Source organism: Electrona antarctica, assembly GCF_951216825.1.
Source record: "Electrona antarctica genome assembly, chromosome: 12".
In the NCBI taxonomy this organism is placed as follows: Eukaryota; Metazoa; Chordata; class Actinopteri; order Myctophiformes; family Myctophidae; genus Electrona; species Electrona antarctica.
Genome location: NC_136793.1, coordinates 32750541 through 32777294, shown reverse-complemented (window position 1 = coordinate 32777294; position 26754 = coordinate 32750541). Strand labels below are relative to the sequence as shown.

General features: G+C 41.1%; 2 protein-coding genes across 7 annotated transcripts; one reads left to right on the top strand and one right to left on the bottom strand.

Moving 5' to 3' along the window:
• Window positions 1-216: 216 nt before the first annotated feature.
• On the top strand, window positions 217-6733 carry tchp (trichoplein, keratin filament binding). Of its 2 annotated transcripts, none has more exons than XM_079515203.1 (13): window positions 217-354; window positions 971-1170; window positions 1406-1613; window positions 2211-2267; window positions 2600-2668; window positions 2969-3142; window positions 3238-3350; window positions 3440-3506; window positions 3610-3782; window positions 3923-4004; window positions 4142-4327; window positions 5028-5171; window positions 5314-6733. In XM_079515203.1, the coding sequence occupies exons 2-13, from the start codon at window positions 980-982 to the stop codon at window positions 5344-5346; spliced, it is 1497 nt and encodes a 498-aa protein (XP_079371329.1). In that variant the 5' UTR covers window positions 217-354; window positions 971-979; the 3' UTR covers window positions 5347-6733. The 2 variants fall into 2 exon arrangements, with proteins under 2 accessions (XP_079371329.1, XP_079371328.1); XM_079515202.1 differs by having other exon boundaries at window positions 5028-5235.
• git2a (G protein-coupled receptor kinase interacting ArfGAP 2a) lies at window positions 5514-26754 on the bottom strand. 5 transcript variants are annotated; one of them, XM_079515201.1, is made up of 21 exons: window positions 26258-26754; window positions 21708-21841; window positions 20327-20439; window positions 20055-20160; window positions 18781-18867; window positions 18546-18676; window positions 18347-18441; window positions 17976-18021; window positions 17430-17481; window positions 17233-17305; window positions 15592-15689; window positions 15287-15398; window positions 15040-15182; window positions 14762-14911; window positions 12287-12535; window positions 11315-11404; window positions 9129-9211; window positions 8829-9020; window positions 8424-8555; window positions 7367-7430; window positions 5514-7002 (listed from the first exon to the last, which is right to left on the bottom strand). In XM_079515201.1, exons 1-21 carry the CDS (start codon window positions 26307-26309, stop codon window positions 6790-6792), a joined length of 2415 nt encoding a protein of 804 aa, XP_079371327.1. In that variant the 5' UTR covers window positions 26310-26754; the 3' UTR covers window positions 5514-6789. The 5 variants fall into 5 exon arrangements, with proteins under 5 accessions (XP_079371327.1, XP_079371324.1, XP_079371325.1 ...); XM_079515198.1 differs by lacking the exon at window positions 8424-8555 and having other exon boundaries at window positions 5514-6999; window positions 26258-26752; XM_079515199.1 differs by lacking the exon at window positions 8424-8555 and having other exon boundaries at window positions 17430-17478; window positions 26258-26751.

The window sequence follows — 26754 nt, the reverse complement described above, 5'->3', positions numbered from 1 at the left end:
TCATGTAAAAGTATAAATAAACACCAAAAGTACAACAATTAATTCTGTTGAAAGATGGTCTTGCTTTATAAAGACATGTCAAACATAAATCGAGTAAACTAAGTTTACGTTTTAAAATCATTTTACCGTAAAACAACTTTTTTGAAGGACTGTTTATGGTACAGGGATCTTTTTGACCCATACCGTATCCCGTAGCGTGGGGTAACCAGGAAGTGAAGTGGTTTCTATGGTCTTAAGAAGCTTGAGCGCTTTGTTGTTTAGAGTAGACGGTTATTATTTGAATGCTGACTCGCCTAGAAATCAACATACTTAGTTACACTAATTAAGAGTGATACGGAGTAACGGAACAGCCAGGTAAGCGTATTATAGATTATATATTTTTTCTCTTTGTTATCTGTCTCTGTGTGTGTTATGTTTGTGTTTTCTCTGGACATTTTATTAACGAGAGAGCTATAACTGTAATGTTTTATATAATTGAAAAAATGTCATATATGTTGTTTAAAAAATATATAGATTATAGATTCATCTAAATCAATTATCATAAATAGCGAACTATGGTCCGTGAAGCGAGACAAAACCGTAGCTGCGTTGTTTTGAATAATGACGTCCCCCCACAAATCCATCTTTAGTTAATATAGCTAATGCAGCGTGGCCAATGACTACAGTAATAATGTTGCCAAGGCAAGCCATGTCTTCTTGGTGTTTGTTTTTTTGCTGTATCCATTCCCAGCGTACATTGGCGTGACGTCGTTGTCTTATTTATTATTATTGTATTGCCTATATTGTATGTCTTTAAATGTCTCGATGAATTGAATACACATGCCCACAATGGACACAAGCACCCATGGCTTTCTGTGTTATCCTTAGCAACCATTGCAATATATACCACTAATTTGCAACCGTTAATAAAGTATTCCATCAAACAATCAATAACATTACGTGTGTGTTTCTATGTTTACATTGTGTTTAGAGATCACTGATGGCTCTACCAACCCTGTCCGCTCATGTGCCCAGTCGTGCCCGTGTTGTGGAGAGACAGATGGCACAGCAGAGGGAACAGGAGGCCCGTTGGCGGCAGCAGTGGGACCTGCATTCTCAGTACTTCAAAAAACAGAGTTTATACAACTCTAAACAAGCGGGGTGGAGTTCTCGTCAGTCTCATGAACAGAGGTAATGCAATTATACAGTGGCCATTTTATTAGGTACACACACCACTGCTAGTAGGTGTAAGTCTACCACGCAGGTAATATATGAGCTATTATCTGATCTAATTATGTGATATATATAAATCACCATTTGAGAAATTTGCCAGTTCTGATAGACACAGTGAGAGGCTAACAGCTTTGCTCTTGAGCAGACAACTGACATAGCAATGAGTTAATGTCTCATTCTTCTCTTCAACCAGCATGTCAGCATACCATAAAGATAGGTTGAAGGAGGAGAAGAAGGTGAATCTGGAGCAGCGCAGGAACCGTCTCAGGGCCATGCTCCAGGAGGAGCGAGACCAGCTAGAGGCAGAGCTCCGGGGAGTCGTTCCTGATAGAACATTGTCAAGTCAGTTGGTGCAAAAGACAGAAGAGCTACGCTCAGCTAGGGAGGAGCGAAGGAAAAAGGTACAGTAGTCACAGAACTTGCATGAAATCTTTCTCCATCAACAATGTAGCCTTACTGGTGATGCGTGGTCCTGGTCATAACTCAGGACCCACCGACCAACCAAATGACTTCAAACTTGTGGTGTGTGTCCCAATGACCCGGGGGTGTGCAGTGCCAAGTGGGAATTCAATAGGACCAATGGTTTGAGAAACAAAAAAAACATGAGTTTCTGTCTGTCCATGGGTCTGTGTGGAGGATGCACAGAATCTCTGTATCTGTGTGGGGTCTAGGCATCAGCTTTGCTGATTGGCCAATATAAGTGGTACCGTACAATAGAACTCAATTTGTGTACGCTAACGTCACGTACGTTAGAGACCTGCGGATTTAGCCGCGGATGGGGCGGTTAATATAAATAGGACAAAAAACTCCATCCGCAGGTCTCTAACGTACATCATTATTACCAAGTAGGCCAGTGCCCGCAAGTACCGGGCACTAGTGAGTCCATTCATTTGCTTTCCAGAGAGAGCAAGAGATAATTTAGAATCAATTGAGGCATTTAGAAGACAGTCACTATAACACTGCAGTGATAATGGTTGTCTCTGTCTTATACCCTCTAGCTGGCACAAGAGCTACTGCATGAACACTGGAAGAAAAACAACCCAGAGTTGCGAAAGGTAGCTAAACCTAAACTATTAATGTTGTAAAGGCAACAAGTTGCCAAACCTTTAGTTGTTGCACAGTATGAGGTTTGGTTAAATGGCACAGTATGCTAAGAGTTCAGAGGAATGTCATGACAGTCTAAGACTCCAGTCTTCTAGCAAACAGAGAGAACACTTTTTTGACAAGACGTGCACTTGATAAGGAAACCAATAGCTCTTCTGAGGCAAATATCCCATGACTTTTTTTAACCCAAGTTAAATATTCTGGTATCCCTTCCACTTAGGTCAGGGTTGTCGGTATCTCTGTCTGGTCTTTGTCTCAAATCCCTGTCACATTCTGCCCACAGGTTGAGTCTGTCTTACATAAAGATCATGTTGTCAGCCAATGGCAAGAGCAGGTGTCGGAGAAGAAAATGGTAGGTAATATTTGGAATACAGAGTATAAAGTATAGCTGTTCAGCAGATCGTTGTCTCAATGAACCTTAAAGGAATATACTCATGTTTTTCTATTGTAATATTTTCCTTGACAATAAAGGTTTTAAAACAATTTAGTAACCCTTGTGAAGTGATGTTATATATTAATTAATTAGTTGAATGGTGATGCTCATGTGTGAGTACAGTATCAAATCTGAAATCTAGTGTCAGTAAATGATTCCTTACAGTATAGTGCATACATTTAGACGTTGATATATAAGCCCTCTATTGAAAACCTACAGCATGAAGAGACGGCTCAGGAAGAGAAGAGACGTTTCGAAAACGAGTTTGAGAGAACGCGAAAAGAGGCTGTGGAGCGAATGCAGCAGAAGGAAGAGAGAAGGAAAACAGAGGAGCGGAAGAGAGCAGATGAACTCAGGAAACAGATGGACGAACTGAAGCTAAGGGAAGAAGAGGTATACAGATAACTTAAACTTAACTTAAAAAGTGAAAATAAATGGTGTTGTCGGGTGTTGTTTAATAAGTAGTGGTGCATTTTTCTGTGGCTCAGGCTGGTCGTCTAAAGAAAGAGCAGGAAGTCCTGCTCGCCCAGCACTGGGAGTTGGAGAAGATGGAGGAAGAAAGACGAAAAGTGGAGGACAAGAGAAGGAAATCAGAGATGGGGTAAGGCAAGCGCTTCATGATGGCCTGGAAACAATAGAAATCTCATTAAGTTTGTTTACTACACGCTTAACGGCCTCTTACCCCTTCAGGCATTTCTTGGTCCGTCAGTACCGCGCTCAGCTGAAGAGGAGAGCACAGCAAGTGCAGGAGGAGCTTGTGAGTCCAATTATCCTGTCATCCATCGCTCTGCCTCTACTCTGTGCTTGTAACTCTGCAATGCTAATAGCAATGCCTGTGTGCCCTGCCTGTACGCAACCAGGAGGCCGACCGCAAGATCCTGGCCGCTCTGCTAGAAGGGGAGGAAGACGACATGAGGAGTGAGAGTGCACGGAGGGAAAGGGCTATGGCTGATGCCGCCTGGATGAAACATGTGATCGAAGAACAACTTCAGCTAGAGAGGGAAAGGGAGGCAGAGTTTGACTTCCTGTACAGGTGAGCACTTGTTTTTTTCAGTTGAAATGGTTATTCTTGGTGAGCAACGCATGTATAAGATTGGTCTTTAGTAAGCTCTCGACTATGGGGCAGGGATTCTGTTAGTTAACATTGCAAACTGCCTTGTCTCATCCTTTCAGGGAGGAAGCCCAACGTGTTTGGGACCAACGGGAGGCAGAGTGGGAGAAGGAGAGGAAAGCCAGGGAGCGGCTCATGCATGAGGTGAATTTGCATTTTCAGCCCAGAGGGATTTGGGATGTCACAAATAAAATAAATCATACACAAATGGCTTAAAACCCCAGGTGGAGGTAAGACAAAACATGACTGTTTCACAATAACCCAGCTGAATGCTTCAACAGGTTCTCATGGGAAGACAGCAGCAGCTAGAGGCTAAGATGCAGCAGAACCGTGAGGCGCAAGAGGAGTCGTTAAAGAGACGAGAAGAGCTGATCCAGGATCTGGAGTTGGAGAGGGGGACAAGACACAGGGAGAGGGACCAGGAACGGGGATACAGAACTGCACGGATGCAAGAAATTAATGCTCAGGTTAGAACACTGCTTCTACACATATCCTGATATTCACTTGGCAAGCAATGCAACTCTTTTGCAAACAAATCTGTCCACACACAATTATATTCTCTATTTTTCTGTGAGGGGTCCCTTTTCTGGGTTGGAATCCATATCTAGTCTACAGTAGCTAGAGAAACCTGAGACTAGCCAATGCTATTGGTTTGGCAAAATGTTAAGAGGATACGGCTGTAGACATAGTGTATGCTATAGGCTTAAAACTAAAAGAGCTGCATGTGACTTCAAAGCCACAGGTTGCCATGAATTGTCCCCCCCCAGCCAGCCACTCTAATGACCAATCAAGGTGGCAATAAATGACTACAACAGCACTAACCAATTTCTGGATTAATAATGGTCCAAATTACTCACTAACCTTTGGACAACCCACCATTTGTCAAACCAGCTTAAAGATATGACAAGGCACACCAAATTTAAAAGATATGAACAATAGTTGAAATTGTATGATGGCAATTCATTCATCCATTACAGGGGTCATCAATAAACATAACTCAATCAATGCATGCATAGTATACAGTGGTAAAATAAATGGACAATGTTTGCTCTGCATATGCACTTGAATGCCTAGGAATTAAAACATCAGCTGGTGTGGGGAGTAAGTCCTCAGACAGACAGCTTGCAGTCTTGGACCAAGCATGTTGATGTTACAATATTATTGTAGGTCGAACAACGGTCTCATGAGCAATGGGAGGAGCAATACAGGAGAGAAGAAGAAGAAAAGGAGGAGGTGGAGGCGCTTCAACTCCAAGAGGACGAGCTGAGGTTGGAGACAGAGAGGATGATCGAGCAGGGGTTCCAGGAGAAGGTACAGGATTATAAAAAGGCCACATCATATGAATCGATGGCAGTCAAGTTTTCATTTCAGGAAGGTAGGGAAGTGTTTTTATTGATTAGTTTTTCTGTTTACCCATTTAATTGAATTCCATACTTGATGCCATCTTTTTCAGATTCACAGCAGACCCCGATCAGCCTGGACATGAGGACTCCATAGCACAGGAGACTGTATGCCAATACAGCTTGTTTACATAAAATGAGTTTTGCAATTGTATTAATAGCTAAATTGTATGCTTTTATTTATAAACTTTTGTATTAAATCTAACCACTGAAATAACCAATGTCTTTTTGTATTACAGTAAATGACAATTACAACATATCTATAAATTAAGTTTATTTAGAAAATAAAAAATATTTTTCCCAAGTGCAGCTGTAACAGCTGCAAGACATACATCTCTGGACAGGATTGAAGTACAGAGAGGGACATTTTCTTGATCAGATTTCAAGTTTTACAATGAATTCCGATACAATATGGAGGATGGACCTTGGGTTGCACAGTTATATAAGCGATAAATATAGTTCTATCCCATTAGTTGCACGTTAAATACAAACCTAGCAGCAACAGAACAGAGCACAAAACACACAGGACAAATGATTATTAGCTCTGAATATCTTGCGACACCACCAACACTGCTATAGCTTGAAAAACAAACCATTATAACTTAATACAAGAACATGTTGCTGGTGAAGAATATATTTGGCCCCGAAACAAATGTTATTCACCGACTTGACTAATAGGCATAGTAAAATGGCCGCATTAAGTGAATTACAGAGGGTCATTTGGACAGGGGCAAACCATATAGGTGTAAATATCTTTTTAATGGAACTCTCATTGTAGGATGACAAATTTAATGAAATTCTAATAGTTGGAACTTATGGAAGTATATTAAAAGGTCAAACAATTTTGAGGATTTTTTTTCATACACAATGCTAATGCTTATACAGTGCAATAAATGGAGAAGATTCTTTAGCTCCAAGAATTTAAGCACTAGAAATTCATGACAAATGGATTGCTTATGGCTTTTGCTAGCTTCCATGTCTAGCTTTGGACTCTGAACAAAGAACATTGAATACTGTACACTGTAGCCTAATTTATACTCAGCTGTGCAACAAAGTATAAATTAGGCTTTTCTCACAAAGCATTATGGTTTAGTAACTTTAGTATTTACTTATTAGAGATGCAGTATTTACATTATGAACTGATTGAGCATGACTGATAAGACTAAGCAGAAGCCCATTCTATTTCCCAGGTACACCAGTCACTGCTATCTTTACATGATTCCTCAACAATTATATATATTAAAAAAAACAAAAGGCTGTAAACGTGATACTCAAGCTCAATATGAATTGTGCTCAAACCGTACTTCAAACCTAGCATTGTTAATGAGCTGACTTTTCCCCCCCAATACTACATTACATTGTTTGTCCATAGTTGGCTTTAAATGTTGATAAAACACACATCATGTGTAGTGTGCAACATCTTTAAATTAAAAAACGCATGCATATACCACAAATACTGATAAAAAAATAAAAGAACAAAACTGAGATGTTATTGGCCTGAACATTTAAGTGCTATTCACTGATGACTATTAACAGTTGTTCTCTTTTGTGGTTATGGTCACAAGCTGCTTGGCTGCCTTTGCTATGTCATAAGCACACTGGATGACCTGCTGAGTGACAAGCTGCATGTCTGGCACTGGACTTCCCTCTGAGGGCACCGCCTTCCTGCATTCAGTCTGAAGTCGGTAGGCACTGGAGGTCAACAAGCGTAGGGACCCCCTCACAGTCTCCGAGCGAGGCTTCTAATCACAAAGTCAAACATTTGAATACAGTTCATGACCTGTGTCACATTCTATGGCAAAGTATAGAAATAGGGCTCAAGTGGTTAAATACATTTGGATAACTGCATTGTGCCTAAAAGTGTTGAAACCTCTGAAACTAATGCAGACCTAAAGCTGAAAGCCTCCTGTGATTCCTTCTCAAATGGCTAACAAATATACTGTCTGAAATACATTATATAAATGAATGGGAATGTGAATACAGAATTTTATCCTAATTAACACCTGTGTAAAAGACAGATGGTTGATAGAGTACCATTTAAAGCAGTATAATAGAAACCTACACTTGAATTCATTACAACAGCAACCTTTCCTTTTTGTTTTTTACCTTGGGAAAGAGGGCAGCCATCTCTGTTACAGCCACATATATTCTTTCTGAGCATGGTATAAAGCTGTGGGGAAAAGAAAAATGTCCATGAAATTGACATAGATCGCAGATATGAAATCTAACTTAAGAGATAAAACAGAAACTGTATGTTCACACTGTGAGATGAGTCGTTTTAAACAAGCCAAGAATATTTAATGTAATCAATCGCAAAATGCAGCACTAATTACAGCTCACAGCAATCCATGCAATAGGAGTTCCAGATTACCAGTGAGGGGCTACGTCATGGTAATAGGTCAACAGTCTATTTATTGTTAGCAAACAATATCAATTTAACAGGGGTATTCAAAGTGCAGCACATTATATGACAATAATGTGTAGGCTATGCAAAGAAAGTCAAAATCGACCAAATGAAAGCCACATGGATTTACATGTACATAAAGCTCTACAATTCAACTATAGTCGAATTAGCCAGGACAATAACTAGAGAGTTCCATACACTCAGTGGAAAGCATACTGTATCTCTGCCAGGCTGTCATCTATGATGTACCTATTGACTCCATAATTGGGCAGGGTGTTAGCCCGAAAGTAAAATATTTAAAAACATATTTAAACGTGGCAACATTTCTAGCGTGCACTAGAAATGTGGGGCGTATCGGTCAAGCTGTTTGGGAGCATATCCCGGATAGACAAACGACCACAGGCACAGGGGCTAAATCTCACCCCTTGATTTCTGACTAGAGCCAGAGATAATAATGTCATAATTCCATTAATCTCTGTATATTTGTCTTTTGATGGGCTTCACTGACTGGTTGAAACTCATCTCAAGTTGGTGCTTCATAATTTAGATGTCTGATGATAATATAATAATCATTATGGAAAGTAAGCATGAAACAGAACCCTTTTAGGCACTTTTGTATCTTCACAATATTCGAATACACAGTATTTGAAAAGTACAGTCAGTCAGTAGGTGAGGTAGAACAATAGACAGGCAGGACAGAAAACCAATAGGTGAGAAAACAAAACTGTGCCTGGGAGGCAGGGACAGAGGCCAGAGTACCAGGAGGCAGGGTCAGGGGGCCGGAGACTGAGCGGCTGGAAGGGAGTGGGGGCCTTCTCAGCCCAAGGCACCAGGGTGCTGAAACATCCCAGACTGTGCCTGAGCCGACGCACACCCTCACGCTCGCATCTTCTGCTCACCAGGGGGAGGGGGAGGGGCCACCACAGCAAAGTAATAGAAAACCAGAAGCAGAGGAGTGGAAGTGGAATGAGGGAGAAGAGTAACAAAAAGAGACAACAGGAAAAAGGGGAAATGGTAGGAAATGAAACTACTCAACAGAACAATGAAAAGAAAAAGAAAAATGCCAATGGGGAAGTAAGTATGGGACAAAATGAGAAGCAAGAAAGTGAAACTACAAATATCTTGAGTGAGTTGAAATTTGGAACATTATTTCTAGATTCTGACCTGTCATGCTTGTTCTCCTGAGCGGCACGCAGAAGCTCTTGAATGTTCTTGGTGATTTGCTCCGTCTTGCGGATGACATCCTCTGTGCTGGGAAGTGTGGGGTCAGACTCTTGCTCCAGATCATCCAGCTCAGGGATGGAGCTGCCCTCTCCCAGCCAGCCACAGCTTCTTAGCCTCCCTCTCCTACATAGACTGCCATATAAAAGGGAAATTATTTGTACCCTCTACCAATCTCAGTCTAAAGAAAAAATGAAAATTAACCAATAACTTATGTTTTTTTCAAATGAAAAAAAATCTTACCCCGAATCATCCATCTCAGAATCATTGAATGCATTGTCATAGTCACTGTCTGGCATACTGCCCTGCTTCTCAAACTTTGAAGCCTAGAACCAACAGAGGAGAGAGAGAATGATAAAATGTGCCTGCTGCAAATATCTAGTGCCACTGACGATGTTTAGAAGAAAGCAGCGTTGCTGGAATCATAATTTCAATGCAAAGTGTTAACTTCAGAGAAGAAATGCAGATTTTCAGTGTGACACCTTGTGTTTATGGTATTGCCGACAATAAAGAGTATGACAAATTTGCCATTCAACAACTTTGCATGAAACAAGCAATAAAGCGATGAAGCAAGAATAAAGAATCTGCTAGCAGTAATTAGTGTTAGTGAAGACAATATCCAGGGTTCAATAGTTTGTACACCTCTCATCACTGGCCATGAGTCTGAATTACGTGAAATCATAATCAGATCAGGGGGATGGCTGGTACAGTACTGATACTATGACTGACAATCTTTGTCCCTTTTATGGCCATATAATGTCATACTCTAAATGTCATTAGTACAGTATATATATTGGTCAGATCGGCGGTTCTGGACAAACGCATATTCAAACAACTCAGCGGCGGGCACCGCACTTCCTCGAGTTCTTGCCGATGCACACGCTGATTTTGAAGTCGCGATAGGATCTGTGGATCTGGACAATCGGATCTCCCATATGCCTATATATGGATGGATCAGGTTTGTTTATGGTTATGTCTTAGTCATAGTGACATGCTATATGGGCTGGGCGTATCGGGTTTGTTTATGATTGTGTCGGAGTCATAGCGACGTGGCTGTGGTCCATATGGGTGTATCATGTTTGCTTATGGCTATGTCTGAGTCAGAGTGATGTGGCTATGGTCCTGCATATACAGTATATGGGCGTATCAGGTTTGTTTATGGTTATGTCACAGTGACGTGGCCATGGTCTGCCCTCCCTCCCTTTAGCCAATTTTAATACAGGATCTATGGAACTCGTGCCAGGATTAATGAAGCCAGCATTATTTGGGAACACATCTACAAACACACACTAGTCAAAATTGTATCAGAATCGTGACACACGTCACTTTTCCCCTACTGTAATCCAAAATTGATTAAAGTGGTGGTCATAAATTGAGGTGCAAGTCACGACTCGGATGAATTCAGGACTAATTACTTAGACAAACGGAACAACAAATCAACACATAATTTGCATGTACTGCACAAAATAGCAACCATTGATCCTCAAGTGGGATCACGCTCACAGTGATGTTAGATTAGGCAGTGATTTGAGAGTTCTGAGCAGATACACATACTGAAGACTCAAGATTGCATATCCAAAGAGGAAGCTGAGACAAACAAGAAATACACTTAAACCACATATATACATACCATTTCAATACAAGTCCTAAAGCGCTCAAATAAAATCCTCCTCCTGTTTGTAGTAAAAGATGCACGGCTGCATGCGCACCCTTGTCTCTCTCGGACAACACACGATTGTGACGATGTCATTGACACGTACACATTTTGACATGTCTTTCCTCTGGATCTATACATCTAATAACCAATCTGTTTAGACTGGGAGCACCCGAGATGAACACATGGACTGGGTGTTACTAGAGGAGGTGAGAGCATGCTGGTTGAAGCTTGCTGTGCAAGATGACCAAGTTCTGGTTAGAGATGGGGAAAAGGACTTCTCTTAGTGAGTGCTAGTGATGTGGGCTCAATAATTTGATATATTGACGGACACTACTTGCATACAGACATTTAATTCAAATTATTCTAAAAAAATAAATAAAAAAATTGTTTGTCTTTCTTTTTCAGTGGCAGGGGTTGGACTTAGTGTTGGCAACAGTATATGTAATTATACTAGCCATTACACAGGCTTCTTATGAATACAAAAATAAGAATTAACATTGCCACACCACACCACAAGTGCACTCGCCTACCCAGATGTCATTGCTTGGGTAGAGCCGTTGCATTTGCAAAAAACACAATTCTTTCTCTGGCGGTCACAAAGTTGATGATGGAAGTATGCATCAGGAGGTGAATGCAGCCCATGGAGGAGAGGGGTTGTTTCATGCAGGTAAGGAGTAGCATGGAAGGGAGTGGAAATGGAACAAATGGCAAGGGTCTCTCAGTGGATTCGTTGCATCCCACCAGGCTGGGACCAAGTGAATAGGTACTTAACCTTTTGAGCACTTTCGTCCTTCGACCAAGACAGGGTGGATGGAAATGAGGGGAGGGATGAAGAGGTGGTCACAAAAACGCCCTTTTCCGTCTAAAGACAGGGTTCAAATCACATTTTAAGGAGAGAAAGTAAAAATGACAAACATTGTGACACAAACGGTATGTGACACAAGTAGCCTTGGGTAAATCATTACACCTTGCCATGCCTCTACTGGGCACACTGTAAATAATATAAGATATATTTTCACAATAAACATAAATAAAATCCAGGGTTCTATAGTGCTACTCATGCAAGCTCAAACAGCATACCGGTATATTGAAAGCAGGGGAATTATTTACAATTATCTTTCACTACAAGCAGTCAAGCATATATATTTTATGCTCATGGCATAAATGTTAGAAAAGACATCATTCATTGATTAATTCAACGTTTCAAAGACTCAAATGTAGCACAAGCTAAAAGTTATTATGCTCCAGTAGTACCCATGCATAGGTTCCTTTGATTCTAATGTATAGAGAGAATGACCGACCTTGTTAGTTTGTCGTTTAGTACAAAAACACAGCACATTTGCATGTATGTTTAATGCTGAATGACATGATACACAGTACAAATCAAGTATATAATTAATTCAAGCCCAGCACAGCAGCTCTTTAAAAGCTAACCCTGATTATTCTCATAAACAAACAGTACCCCATTTAACACCAGATTTAAAGAGAATTGGTCCCATGAGAGTCCAAGCAGTGGACATCATGGAATGAGACTAGCTGTGTGTTGTTTGCTCATCGCATTGCGCTTTCTGATCACTGTGGCTGAGAAGACGAATACCCGATGGCAAATTACTATGAAGGTAAAAGAATGGGGTGGGGGTAGGGGGGGAAGACCGTTCGCAGACAGATTGGATAGATGTGAGGAAAGGCTTGGAAATGGAGGAGAGCAAATGGCAAAGGAAGGCAGGGTGCAGGTCTTACTTACATGAGGTGGGAAAGGTTGTAGGGTGGGGTTACCCTCCTCCGGGTAGGGAGTTTCCCCCTTGGGGACATAGGCCTTCAGACCTGAGCCAGTCTCATACATAGACATGGTCCGGCTGGCCCGTGCAGACTGCCGCCGTTTCAGGGATGAGGGGCTGGAGGGATCAGGGTAGTCTGAACCGCTGGGGACCTGATAGATATTGGTTGTGACCTGCCGCCTGAGAGAGATGTTCTCGCTTTGCAGAGATTGCAGCTGGAAGAGAGGGGTCAGCAATACACTAAGAGGTGCTGTCAGCAAAGCAAGCGTTTTTCCTACACTGTTCCATTCTATCTTTATAGCATTTGCCCAAATTGTCTCTAAATAGTCACATTAACATCTGACAGTCAGATAACTGTCAGCATACAAGACAATCACGGAAAGCTGCAAAAGTGATAACTTGGTACGATTAGAATCATATGAATAACATGAATTCTGGAAGTATTTAGTTAATTGATATGTGAACATTAGCAACTCTCAAGGTAGTATGGTGTCTTAGCCAAGTTAATATTGACCATAATTAGCACTTTCCTAGATTTGATTCTCGGCTTAGGACATGCGTTAAATGATTTCCATGACTTGGCTGTCAAACTTCCGTTAATGCCATATCTTAATAAAGCATATCTTGATTTTACCACATGAAAATGTGACCCATTACCACTGCCAGATTACCATAAATGCACCCATACTATCACTGTCATCTTCACCTCCATAGTTTCTTGATGAAACTATCAAAGACTTTTCAGATCCAGGGCAGTTGTTCATGTTCACAAATATCCACTGTTCAAAACATAACAGGCAAATATGATTTTAGTGTAGATTTTCTCTAAGATGTGAAGCAAGGGGTAAGCAAGCAAAGGTTTGTAGCACAGGCAAGCAAAAGAGCTGCAATCTAGCTACCAAAGATGTGCATGAAAGATGGGTACATCAGATTAGAGGCATCAAGAGATCAAGAGGGGTGATGAATGATGATATGAAATTTGATCATATCAGGATATATTTTTGATAGCCATACAATAGCAGATGAAGAAAGTGTTCTAATTTGCCACAGTCGGGCAGGTAAAATACGCAAATTACTAATATGCTTTAGTCACAAACTTATGCCATGATTGAGTGACAGATTGTTGTAGAGAAATAATGTGGCGACCACCTAAGTTGTAAATTAAACCTAGGTTAATATATGCTTTAGCAAAAAAGAGATGCTGTGCACCAATAACGCTCAACAAAAATGATATATTTTCAAGGGGGAAAAGAAATATTGAAAATATGTAATTTTGTTCTGTCCCATTCTGTCCCTGAGGGCCAATTGTGCAAAATAATCCTGTTTAAGTAAAAATCAAAATAAATCCAGGGGTGATTTGAATTGATACTTTTGAATCACTCTCTGATTGTCATAACAATAGTCAGTGGTCTAGTTTGGAGTGCTTCATTTGTTCCAACCACCATTGTTTTTGATTTCAAGAGCTTGGTGAGGTCTATGAGACAATGCCAAACCACACAGCTAAATCACATACTGGATGTCTACAAGAGAGTGCTGGCAAGACCTTTCATATTCAACCACTTGAGTATTAGAGACCATATATTATCTTATTCCCAAATCCAGTATAAATTCAAGCCATTTTATGACCATAAAGATTTAATATAAATCTAACATCATTGACTGGAACCCTTATATAAACAAAATAATTGAACTTTAAAGTGCTGATCACATGAGCAAATTCTCGATCAGAATAAATTGTCATTTGAGGTCTTTGGAGTTTCACATAATCCATTCCAGAAGAACATTACAAAATAATGTAATTAAATGACAAAATGTATACTCAGCTGTGAACTTATGAAGGCTATGTTTTCAAGCACAGTAGAGCGTCATGACCTCTTTAAATTAAAGCACCCAAAAGAATTACCCAAACACAATCATGTGCAGAAAAGACTTATCTCAGAACCTCAAGCTGAACTATAATTGAACACTCATACGAGTTGTATTAGTTAATATACACACTACGTTATTTCATGCTAATTATTCAAACATGCTTGTTAGTACCATGAGATAGCACAGCTTATACTGTAACACATTTCCTGTATAAAACAGGTAAGGGTATTGAAATGTTTCCCCAATCTGAATTGTACTAGTACGAATGCATTTCTTCTTGGCAAATTAAAAAACAAAAACAAAAACAAAACAGAATGCTCCAGCCACCATTCAAACTTTGAGATGTAACATGCTGGCCGAAACAGGTGGACCAACAGGGTGTGACAGCAGCCTGGCCCTGGAGCAGAGCATTCCCAGTCAGGTGGCCACGCCCTCATTACAACCCACAGGCTGTGCTTTCCCCGCCAGAGGGAGATCACATTGGACAGGAGACGAGCTCTGCTGACCGCTGTGTCCCTCCCTCAGTCCGGCCATTGGTGTTAGTTATCTTATTGGTGCAGTTCTGTGGATACCTTTTTCTGCATCAGCCTCAACTCATCGCTCAGGTTGCTGTTGACTTTCATAAGCTGCTGGATCTTGACTTCCGAGGCCGTAAGTGCATTTTTCACATCCATGAAGTCCTGCACAGTGACAGGTCCGTCTGATAGGTCCGAGTCAAGGCTCTGTTGGGAAGGATTTGTGGGAGACAGTAGAGACATCTGACATTAGAACGGTAATAACTGAGTTATTGTTTATTATGAACGTCCTTTTGAAACGAGTAGCTCTTATTTTGTCTTATTTTGTCAACTACCTTGGTCCTATCTCCTTTGCTTGAAGGTAGTTCTTGATCTGTATCCTCATCAGAGGCCACACTATCATAATCAGGCTGGTCGTTGTCCTGGCTTTCACTTCCATGTCTCATACCCACATTCCTCAGGATAAGGTCAACATTATCTGGAATCAAGGAGAAGCAAAAATAAGTCATTGGTATCATTATACCAGTAACAAGTCACACTAGTCAAGTCAAACTTTGATTGAAATGTCAATATGACTCTGACCTTTGGGGCTAGCAACTGAATTCCCTTGCTGTCTCCGTTTAGCGTCACTTAAAATGTCAATAACAAGTGTTGCAAATTCATGTGCATTGAATCTTGCAAGTTTCTGCCGTCCCTAAATTAAAGAAAAAAACGTTACTTCAAATCATACTGTAAACTTCAAGGTGAATGTGTAAACTGAACTTGCGATAAATGAGAAACAAAAGAAGAGCACTGCATTTTCTCAACACAAAGCACAATGAATGGTTTTACAGTTTAACTGAACTGAGATACAGTCGGTAAGTAATGGCTGTGTGAGGTCAATTTACCTGGTTTCGTGTTGATGAATATTCTGGGTTCACAGGAAGGAAAGGGACCACAGTCGTCTCTGTCACTAGGGTGCTGTGGTTCTGTGTAGCTAACCATACTACACACAACAGGGGAGCATTCAGAGGTCATAATATCTGCAATATGCAATCTATTTTGGTAGCTTTGTTGATCAGTGTCCACCTTGGAGCAGGGCTCCAGACTAACTTTTTCACAGGTAGCACTGGTGCCACCTACCTTTTCATTTGGTAGCGCCACCGCAAATTAGGTAGCACCATTTGTTTCTTTATATAGCGTCATTAGCGTGGTATTAATACATGACCTTATCATGCCCCCACATCGGGCGCCATTTAGTTATGTAGTGGTTTCCACCATTAAAGGTTTTAATCATAAAACCCCCTACAAAGGTCACCGTGTAAAAAACAGCAACCTACCTGATTATACTTAAACACTGTAGAGTAGATGGTTTCAACCCAACAAGTCACTCAAAGTCAATAAAGGCAATACTTTTACAATATCTCCATTACCATTATCCAAATTAATTCCTAAAATTAATTAATATTTGTACATTTTGGAAACAAAATAGCTCTTTTGCAATGTGAAATGCCACCGAATTCTTTATCAATTTACTTGTCTTCATGGCCCAACTTGTGAAAGCTGCATGCTTTTATTGTGAAGGCAAAAGTTTCTGAATGTTCTCAGTGCCTGCATATCTCTGCGTGCTGAAAATGGCTGATCTACAAGCTCACAGCGCGTCACGGACGCAACGCTTTGTGAGCTTGTAGATCAGCTATTTTCAGCACGGAACACGTACGACGAAGAATAAATCAGGCATCAGTGCACTTCACTCACTGTGGAGTGAGATGTCTTGGTTGGCCGATCGTATGGACACATACCTCCTCGATGCAAAAATAATAAGCTATTGGAAGCTATTTCTTGTGGCACATTATGTTTAATCAAACAACAAGTTTACCTCCTCACTCAGTGTTTGGGTCGGGAGTCGGCTGTCTGCGTAGATGACTGCATGCAGTTACATGCGCGCTGCACGCTCCAGTGAAATTGTACAGCTGAGAAGTATTAGTTAATTTGTGTCGGATAAGGGCTTATTGCCGTTGGTGGGAATTCGTGAACGCGTTCAGGGACAACACTGGGCGTCAGGCGACCGTCCAATGTTTTTATCAATGGGACGGGCAGGCACTGCGGGATGGTTTTTTTTCTTCCTCCCTGCAAGTCGCACTGGTGCGACCTCGTAAAATTTTAACTCGCACGTTGAGTATCATATGCGACCTATTAAGTCGCACGCTGGAGCCCTGCCTTGGAGCTATACTTGGTCCCATACTGGAGCCCTGCCTTGGAGCTATACTCTGGAGCCCTGCCTTGGAGCTATACTTGGTCCCATACTTTTTCCCTCTAGTCTACACCAAATCTCTTCACTGAAAACAGCCAATCTCAAAAGCTCACAACGTGTCGCAATGCAATGCACTGTGACATTGTAGTAGATCTGCCATTTTCTGTGAATGTTCACCTATTATGCCATGCCCAGAATAGGAATACCAGGGGTCAAATGTCTAAATACCAGTGTGTGTGCACGTGTGTGTGTGTGTGTGTGTGTTTGGGGGGGGGGGGGGGGGGGGTTCTCTTACCTGCATCAGTCTCCCTTCTGTCCACCTCGTCATACACATCCATGGCCAACTCCTCAAATAAATGATTACTGAGCTACGTTACAAATAATGAAGAACAGACAGTCAGGAGTTGGTCAGTCTCATGTACAGGAGCATGAAAACAGCAGTCATGAAATGTGTGTATAACTGATGATTAATTTAAATACTGCAACACTTACAGATTGCAATTTCTTCTTCGCAGCCTTTGCCAGTTCTGATAAATCCAAACTGCTAAAAAAAACAAAAACAATAATAAAAACCTATATGCTTCAGCAAAACAACACACTGAAAAACATTGACTATTTGCTCCACAATACTTACATATTCCTTATCCATTTAGGGAGCAATAAAGAAGAAGAAATCTTTTATTCTAAAAGAACAATGCTACTGTGTAGCGTACAGTACTGTGTACAGTACTGTACTGCAGTACAATGCTGTGACTCAAGAATAATTAAATGCTGAGAGTGGACTGACATTACAGTTCAACCATTTACAACAATTAACAGTTGTGTGGTGTATGTGAGCTATTTTAGTCTCGTTCCTCACAACCAGATAATGGATGCTACGCTAGGCCACAAGCATGTCAGAACAGGTCCCAGAGCGAGAATACAACCATCAACAACTGCAACAAAGCCACTCCACAGTTTTGAAGGGTTGATTCAAGTTAAAATAATCCACTTAGGTTCTCAACTTTAAAGGCGATCAGTTGACTGACATATTCTTACCTGTCAGCCATTTGTGGAACAATGAAGTGCTGGCCAGTTTTATGATCTGAAACAAACAATGATGCGATGGATGACTACAACCACACCATGCTGCTTGTTTAGACATGATTATGACAAGTAATCAACTGTTTACACAATGTTAAACAATGTCTAGTAAATCTAATAAAAGTAACATGAACCAAGTGTCTGTAAAGCTTTTGTGCAGATGAAAAGTTTGTTTCTTTAACCGTCCTGCAATATGTGCGCTTCACCTTGAAATGTTGACAGGTAAGTTGCCAGTCACATTTCTTATAAGTGTCTTTCTGGCACAGATACAAAATATATATAATTATTTGCTAAATCAGTCTGACAATTGTCTGCTCAGTGCTTACCTGGCTTTCTTCCACAGAGATAAAATGCCAGCCGGTCAGTGAGCTCATACTGGATCTCAACCAACCTATCTGCCAGGTCATGGTGTCCAGCTTGCCTAAAAAGAATACACAATATCAATAAGTTATTACTTCCATTACAGGCGTCTAAAATCTCATGTTTTAATTATTTCACTTGGGGGTGGAAAAGTCTCTTATTAACCTTGCATAGTCAATAGGAGTTTTGCCGCTGCTGTCTGGGGCTCCTGGGTCTGCACCATAAACTGTGAGTAGCTCAGCTTGAGATACCTGACCTGCCTTTGCAGCCACATGCAGGGGGGTGTTCCCTTTTTCCTTGAGGAAGAAGAAGAAATCTTCAGAGGAGCCATTTTAAAATACAAAAATGTAGATTGTGTACATGTCTATCAATAAAAGGTTAAGTAGTGAGTGAGCCTTACTGGGTGAAAGAAATTAGCTTGAGCTCCAAGTGATAGCAGCCTCAAGCATGTCTCGAGATTCCCAGTCCGTACACTTGAGTGTAGTTGCTTAGAGAGGAAAAGAAATCACATCCGTGTGAAGTGAGGGGCACTTTTATCATCATACATCAACTCATTCTGGCCAATCACAATTTTCATCCTCACTTTTCCGTCTTCACTTTTGTCTTTAATGTTTGTGTTTACACAAACCCGGAAAGCTGGGCATAGGAGTTTGCATTTTTTAAGCAAAGCTGTTCACAAGGTCCTTACACACCGGGAGCATGATTATTATTACTTGCGCAAGCAGAGCATGCAAGTACTACGATCGAGTGGTTGGGTGGGTATGCATGTATGTATGTATGTGTGTGTATGTATGTATGTATGTCGATGTCTTCCAACAGCCACTAAGGGACACCATTCTTGGTGACGTAACTAAGGTACGTTTCAAGGTTGGCATAAGGTCAATAACGGGTATAAAGGATTTAGGATCTAGAGCTCTAGGACTCAGAGCAGCAGTCGTACCCAGACAGCTCTAGGACTCAGAGCAGCAGTCATACACAGACGGAGAGCTCTATAGGGACTCAGAGCAGCAGTCGTACCCAGACAGCAGCAGAGAGCTTTAGGACTCAGAGCAGCAGTTGTACCAGCAGTGGTGAGCGCACCTCATGGCGAGCTCTGCTTGCGCACAAGTAGGCCATATATGGCCTACTTGTGTGCAATGTTCAGTTATTTTTATTAATGTGTTTTTTCTGAAGGAACTAGATTTTTCACTATGAATCAAAGCAATAACCTGTTTGAATGAGGCATCACCGTCCTATATGAATAGTTTCATGCAAAATATTATCTGACATTTTGCATTGTATATTCCTCACGCCCCCTGGTGTGCAAATGACCTTTAGAGCAGTGGTTCATGTCAACGTTTTCATGTCAAGGACCCCCACATTGTATTTGGCCGCCGACTCCCATCTGAAAATATTTTGTGCCAGAGAGTCAGGGACCCCTATACAAGATTTCTGTAGTTCCAATGTTTGAAAAATATTCCAAATTCTTTCAAGATGTTTTGAAAATAGCGGCTATACCAGTTCACAATGCACCGCATTGAGAGATCTTATAGCCGATGTATACAGGGTAAAATTGGTTAAACAGATCTTTACTAACTAAATTTGCTGGGGACCACCTGGAACCCACTCAAGGACCCCTGGGGGTCCCCAGACCCCACTTAAATAATGATTTAGAAAGCAGCCTTTTCTCCTCACCTTGCTTAAATCCTTGGCTGTGCAGCTGTCCTCCTCTCTGCATGGCATGCGATGGACAAATGCTAACATTTGATATTTGGCCTTTATAAATTCTGTTTTGTTTGGACTTTTGGGGCAACATAAAACAGAAGAAGAAACAGAAAGAGCAGGAAGTGAGCAATTAGCCAGAGGCACATTGACATTAAATGTTCAACAACCAGTTTCTGTTCACCAATTCAGCATGACAATCTATGTGATACATGATTGTTTTCAAACAATAAATAATGACTCACTGCACTTTGTCCTGAGGATTGGCCTTTCGCTTTCCACTCATCACAGATGAAGGGTCCAAAAGAGAGTGCTCCCATATTGAATTTGCACCATTGCTGTATAACGTTTGCACCATCTGAATGATGGAAATAGGAATGATGAAACAATTAATGTGTCGCATTTGAATTAGACAGCCGGCTGTGAAGGACAATCCTACAATAAATGTGCGAAATCTGTCCGTGGGTCTATAGTTGACCTATCTCGAGGACCGTTCCGACCGACCGACTTCAAACGACCCGAGGGAGTGCCGTGTCCGCCCTCGGTCGGTTGGATAGGCAGTTGTCCAGAGACACTGATCCGACTGATATGCCCATATATGGAGATCCGTTTGTCCAGAACCTCCGAACCGACTGCTATGCACATATAGGCATACCTATTTAGGCCGGACCTACTTCCACAGAGGATCTGCGGGAGTCATGCGCCTAGTGAGAAGTAGGTCAGATCAGTGGATCTCCAAATACCACAAATCCCAATTTATGGAGTACCCTGATATCATCAATAGATCGTACCAACCTGGATTCCATATTGCCCCCCAAAAAATAAGCCAAAATCCCTGCTTCTGTTGGTAATCGCTCTAATTTTGAGAGACCTGCCAGTACACACCAGTCACAGATGTGTGACTGGCACCTGAGCATGGGTCCTACAACGTTGTTGAGTTTGTGTATTCTCCAAAAGATAGTCTTCAGGTCTTCAAGAGACAATAAGGTGGCTGCACACATTGTTTTTTATTCTGGGCGCAGAATAATGAAAACCATCGTTTCCGCAGTTGTTGGTTTTAATTACTCTGCGTCCGGAATATTGGCACTTTGGCTACCAGTGTGTGAGGCCAACTTATTGTGTCTTGAAGCCTATCTTTTGGATCATTCTGCCGTGGGCCGGCACCACTAGAAGGACTGGTGTGCATAGCATTTCTGTGCTTTGTGTATGTATGCTACAAGCAGCAACACTGCGCCCATGGAAAGATGCCACGTTTTGTCACTTCAGGATAAGGCCTGTGCAATAGGAAGCTGGTGTTTCGTTATGCAGAGTTGCAGCATTATTGGTGTCAGCCCTGGTACCATTTCCAAACTTAGGACCCACGCACACACCTGGCAGGTCGCTCAAAATGAGAGCGATTACCAACAGAAGCCTATTGGGGAATTTGGGGGGGTATTATTGAAGGGGAGAAATAATGAGACAAAGTTAAGTTTCCTAACTTTTCTTTAGGCGTTTACTAGTCCAAGATGATGAGAACTCATTTAAATTGAAAATGTTACACAGTATGCCTTTAAATAATGTGTATTTTGCTTTGTATACACAAAAAACACCCTCAAACAAAAAACGTATTTATTATGGGGCTCTTACTTGTAGCTGTGTGGGAGGCCAAGGCGTGTGTGTCAGGTGACGGACTTGGGAGCTGTGTCTGCCCAGACTCCGATGAACACTACAGCACTCGTCACATATCAAAACACCCCTGTTCACTGAGGCCCAGCGAGGTTCTGGGGAGAAAACACACCAAACTTTCCTAAATATATTTTTTAATACCCCCAATAATGAAATTGATTTTGTAGATTTTTTTAAAATTCAAAAACTTTATATAAAAAATGCTGTCCCATGTTTTCATGTCACTAACGAAGCTTGAGCTTGAGCAAATGTAAAGCATGAGTTAATTTTAAGCAAAAATAAAAATAGTGACATGATTGTTTCGGTAGTGACAAAATTGTTTGTTTATGCTTTTTAATGCACTTAATTCTAGTAGTTTAGTAGTAGCTTGAGCAAATGTAAAGCATCTTATGAGTTAATATTTAGCAAAATAGTTAAGTGACTATGGCACCGCAATAGTCAACAATGCAGAGAATGCTGTGGTCACTACCGAAACAGTGCAGTCACTACCGAAACACTGGTTGTTTTGTCTAAAATCAAAGATAGTGAGTTATCATTATCAACCAATATTTTAAGATCATGATTGGTTAGGTGTATGTGTAATGTCAACTACCAATAATGCTGAAATCAATACAATCAAGTTTATATATTTTACAAAGAATATTGCGTTTAGATTTTGATTACTCTCAATAATTGATAATTTCCAGCTCTGAATTTGAACCAATTCGGTAGAATTATATAGCAGTATCAATTGTTTGAAATGTTTTAATACTAGTGTACACACTGTACAGAACCCCAGAAGGGGTTCCCGTCCAGAAGGGTAGGGTTACAAAAAGGGGTTCCCGACTTCCCTCCTATAATGGGTTAATAGACAATGTTTTATGTAGTGTGCATAATAAGCAGGCAGCACATGAGCACACTACACACCTCTGCTTGAATTAACATGTGCATTGTTTGTCTTTAAACTCACAAATCCACAAATCAGTTGTCTCCATCACAGGTTATCACCCCCCCCCTCCTTTGGCTTCTGAATTCATTGTGAGTTTGACTGGGTTATTTTTCTCTGTTCACATAACTACTATTTAAATCTCTAGTCTGGTGTTGGCATCGGAAGACCATTACACATATTTTCTCAGCTATAAACAATTCAATGTCCACGTCCTCACAAACATACAGAGGATAGCGATTTCAATTATACCCTTGGAATCTATCTGCCTTAGTTAGATCTAGCAGACTTAGCCAGCTCAGATCACTGCAGATAAAGCAAACCGGATACAGGCTAATGTAACCTGAACAGTGAACGCAACCTCAATCACTGCTGACTGCAACATTTAGGCTAGACCAATATTAAGGCTATTATTATCACAATATGCCTTAAGGAAGCACTAAGGGCACATATACTGTAGTGTAGGCTGATACAAGCTTTACCAAGAAGCAAGCCTAAACTACACTGTAAGTAAGTAGTAGTAATAGTAGACATAATAGTAGGTGTAGTCCCAGGCTTTTAATCCTTTTCTTGACCCCACTTGTGTAGATTTTAGCTGATTTTAGTTGACAGGCGTTGAAATCGGCTAGAGTGTAAAATACAGACAATCTGTATTATGGTTCTTGTTTTTTTTTAAGGAACCAAGAATTTGAATAATGAATGCAGAGTAACAGCTTCCACTTTCACGTTGCGTCATGGTTATTGTTTGAAAATGAGTAATATTCTACAAATGGCAATGCTGTGCGCCAGAACATAAATTAGCCTTAATAGTCTGCAGTTCTGACTTTCTTGGATGAGGGACAGGGAGGTTTGTTATAGTGACAGCTGAGGTGAAAGAGGAACAGCTGCTGGTTAGATTGGGTCACCTGGTGCTGAGGGTCCTGTCTGCCCCTTCCACTCCACTGAGAAATGAGTGCTGACACGCTTACCACATGCGTTTTTTACTCCTTCCTTAACAAGTGCTGCTTAAATTAATACCACATCCAGAAACTCTAAAAATATTCGAACACAACAACAACTGGTAATAGGCATGGAAGGGCATACCAGGCCAGCTGGTGTGGAGATTCCTCAGACTTTGAGCCAAGATTATTAGAGACAAAGGAGTTACAACAGTAGCTGCTAGCAGCAATTCCCTTGCCTCTAATCAGCTCTCTTAAATTACTTACATTCACAAAAATATTCCTGCATCTACAGACAAGAAAAGAAATGTATTCAGCAAAGCTCTCATCATTTGAAATGAGTAAACAATTAAATTGTGCAGGGACTTATTCTATTCTTTTTAAGTTGGTGGGAAACAGCACTGGCACATACAGTATGAATCCGCTACATTCATAGCATCCAGTCAATTCACTCCGCATCCTGTTTTGTTTCCTGTGCACTCTGAAAAACATCACGTCATTCCTATATAAAAATGGATTTTATGCAAAGTGTCCTTGACACAATACAACAATGAATCACTTGGCTTTCCCAGAAATGTCTTTAGTATAACACCTAATTGTACAATTCTTAATGTATTAAGAAAGAAATAGGCTTTGTTAGTTGAGACAAGCCATGTGTCAAAAGAGTGACCCAGCAAAAGAGTGACTTCTACACTTGCATGTATGTAGTAGACTTCCTACTCGGACTAGGAAGGACAACTGCTTAGTACAAAATTGAGATCAATGATTGGCCTGAATGAAATACACTGTATGCCAACCTGATTTTACGAAGCAAAGATTTTCTATCCTGATAGAGGGAATCTTGACTTTTAACATGGCAATGTGGTATGGCAATCTAAATGTAAAAGGAAGAAGCAAGCTGCAGCGAATAGTAAACCTAGCCTCAAAAATCATTGGGAAGAGACAGAAACAACTAGGCTGTATGTACAAGGAGTTACTTCGTAAAAAAGCTGTCAAGATAGCAAACGACCCCTCTCATCCACTCTGCAGGGAGTTCGAACTACTTCCCTCTGGTAGACGGTACAAAGTACCAAAAGCTATACCGTAACATTTTTAAAAATTCCTTCATACCAAATGCCATTAAGGCACTAAATGATAGCATGTCTCGCTAGATTTGTTGTTTTTTCAATGTATTTGTCACTGTTGTCCTGCACTTTTTTTTGCCATGAGAAAATAATTGTAAGTGTTGTTGCTGTTGTTGTAACTGTTTGTTTTTTACTGTTGAGACCGAAGACAAATTTCCACACGTGGACAATAAATGAAACTAACTAACTTAGTACAAGGCCTTATTTGCTTTATAACAAGATCATTATCAACTAAGACGAACATCAAACATAGCAAGGTCCTTAAATCCACAGACTACTTGTTTAATTTATTTCATACTCAGCATCAGTATGAGCCCCTTTCGGAATCCTCGGTTAGCTTTTCTGAATTTTGGATGTCGCTACCCTAGGGTCCCTCATAGCTTATTCCACCCTCTATAGGATGCAAATTTACATACTCTCTGTTCACGGAGACCTGGTCGGTCGCTTGAGTGTTGGTGAGATGTTTCAAAGATGCATACAACAGCTTTAGGAGACCGTCGCAACGTGTGCGAAGCGGCGTTAACTGCCGTTGCCGTTAAGTATTTTTCAAAGTTTTGCTTCTCTGAAATTCTCTCTCTTCCTTGACTTCCTTGTTGACTTCCCATTGTACCGCCTCCCGAGCGGCGACTGGCTAGCTGCACGTCCTACTGCCTCCGATTGGCCGACCGTGTACATGCAGGATGTTTATAATGCTGTTGTGTCGTGGGAGGCGGGACATGGGAAGTGAGGAAGAGAGAATTTCAGCAAAGCAAAACTTCAAAGCGGTTAACGCCGCTTCGCACACGTTGCCGCGGTCTCCTAAAGCTGTTGTATGCATCTTTGAAACATCTCACCAACACTCAAGCGACCGACCAGGTCTCCGTGAACAGAGAGTATGTAAATCTGCATCCTATAGAGGGTGTATAGAGGGTGGAATAAGCTATGAGGGACCCTAGGGTAGCGACGTATGTGAGACCTATTGAAAATGATGTACCTTGAAGGTTAAACAGTTTAACAGAATGTTATGGGGATGTCTCCCGACTTTACTGTCTGATTGCTGATGTTTTGTATGGGGAAAGGGTCCAATTTTATAAACCTACTGGGTTTATAAAATTGTGCATAATTATGCCAAGTTGAAAGAATTTTAGGTCTGATCTACTGTCCACAAAAACTTTGTTGGTTTGATTTATAGTATGTGTTAGCCATTTAAGACAATGTACTTCAGTTTTTAGATGAGGCTATATGTGTCAAAACAATGTGACACGGTAAAACAAAATTATGTACGGTACTGAGTCCCAACCAACATCAAATTCAGTGGACATGTCAGTATCTTGTCTGCATTATTGATACACGGTGAATTCCTCAAGTTAATGCATCCTTTAGTATACAAACGTAACCAAAGGCGCGGTTTTATTTGGTGACATACACTCCAAATATTAAAAACCAATAACAGAGCTAACTAACCAGTAGCTCCAAGCTAGTAGCACAGTAACGTCAGGCTAAACAGAAAACAACTGCAGGACTGGATGGAGTTGCAGATCTTACCCGGGACACTGCAATCAGCGCAAACCTCGCTGTTTCGTAGGCGTTTAGACATCCTTTGCCTGGGGTGGAAGGGCCTATTAAAAGGTCAGAAATGGGGATTGCTGTAGCAGTGTAGCGTATGTTCAGCTATTCATTGATGGCTCTGACTGCAGGGCTATCTTCCTCCCTTCCGCGTTAGCAATAGAGCTATAGCTAATTAACCCGTTTCGGATCAAAACAAACGATCGGCTCCTTCCAAGTATTGTCGAAATGTGTTCTCGGTGCCAATTAACACATATTAATTAGACAAAGGCTGCTTGTTAAAGAAATGAACGGGCTAAACAACAAGTAGCACCAAACAGGCTAACCACAGACACTCTCTCCCGTAGTTGAGTGTTCACTAGTGCCTGGCTGGCTGCAGCAGTCACAGGGGTACACACACTGTGGAGTCGGACGGAGCTCCCTTACAACGAAGATGGTGGACACACGAAAAGATATGCCACGCTGTCGATATCTTG

What these genes read in the sequence shown, in the direction of transcription:
- tchp (XM_079515202.1), top strand. Translation starts at nt 980, where the DNA reads ATGGCTCTACCAACCCTGTCCGCTCATGTGCCCAGTCGTGCCCGTGTT. An exon ending in TGAAGCTAAGGGAAGAAGAG is followed by an intron (nt 3,143 to 3,237) that starts GTATACAGATAA and finishes TCTGTGGCTCAG; the next exon opens with GCTGGTCGTCTAAAGAAAGA. An exon ending in GAGTTTGACTTCCTGTACAG is followed by an intron (nt 3,783 to 3,922) that starts GTGAGCACTTGT and finishes TCATCCTTTCAG; the next exon opens with GGAGGAAGCCCAACGTGTTT.
- git2a (XM_079515201.1), bottom strand. Translation starts at nt 26,309, where the DNA reads ATGTCTAAACGCCTACGAAACAGCGAGGTTTGCGCTGATTGCAGTGTC. An exon ending in GGCCTCCCACACAGCTACAA is followed by an intron (nt 20,440 to 21,707) that starts GTAAGAGCCCCA and finishes TCCATCATTCAG; the next exon opens with ATGGTGCAAACGTTATACAG. An exon ending in ATTCATCAACACGAAACCAG is followed by an intron (nt 15,399 to 15,591) that starts GTAAATTGACCT and finishes TCTTTAATTTAG; the next exon opens with GGACGGCAGAAACTTGCAAG.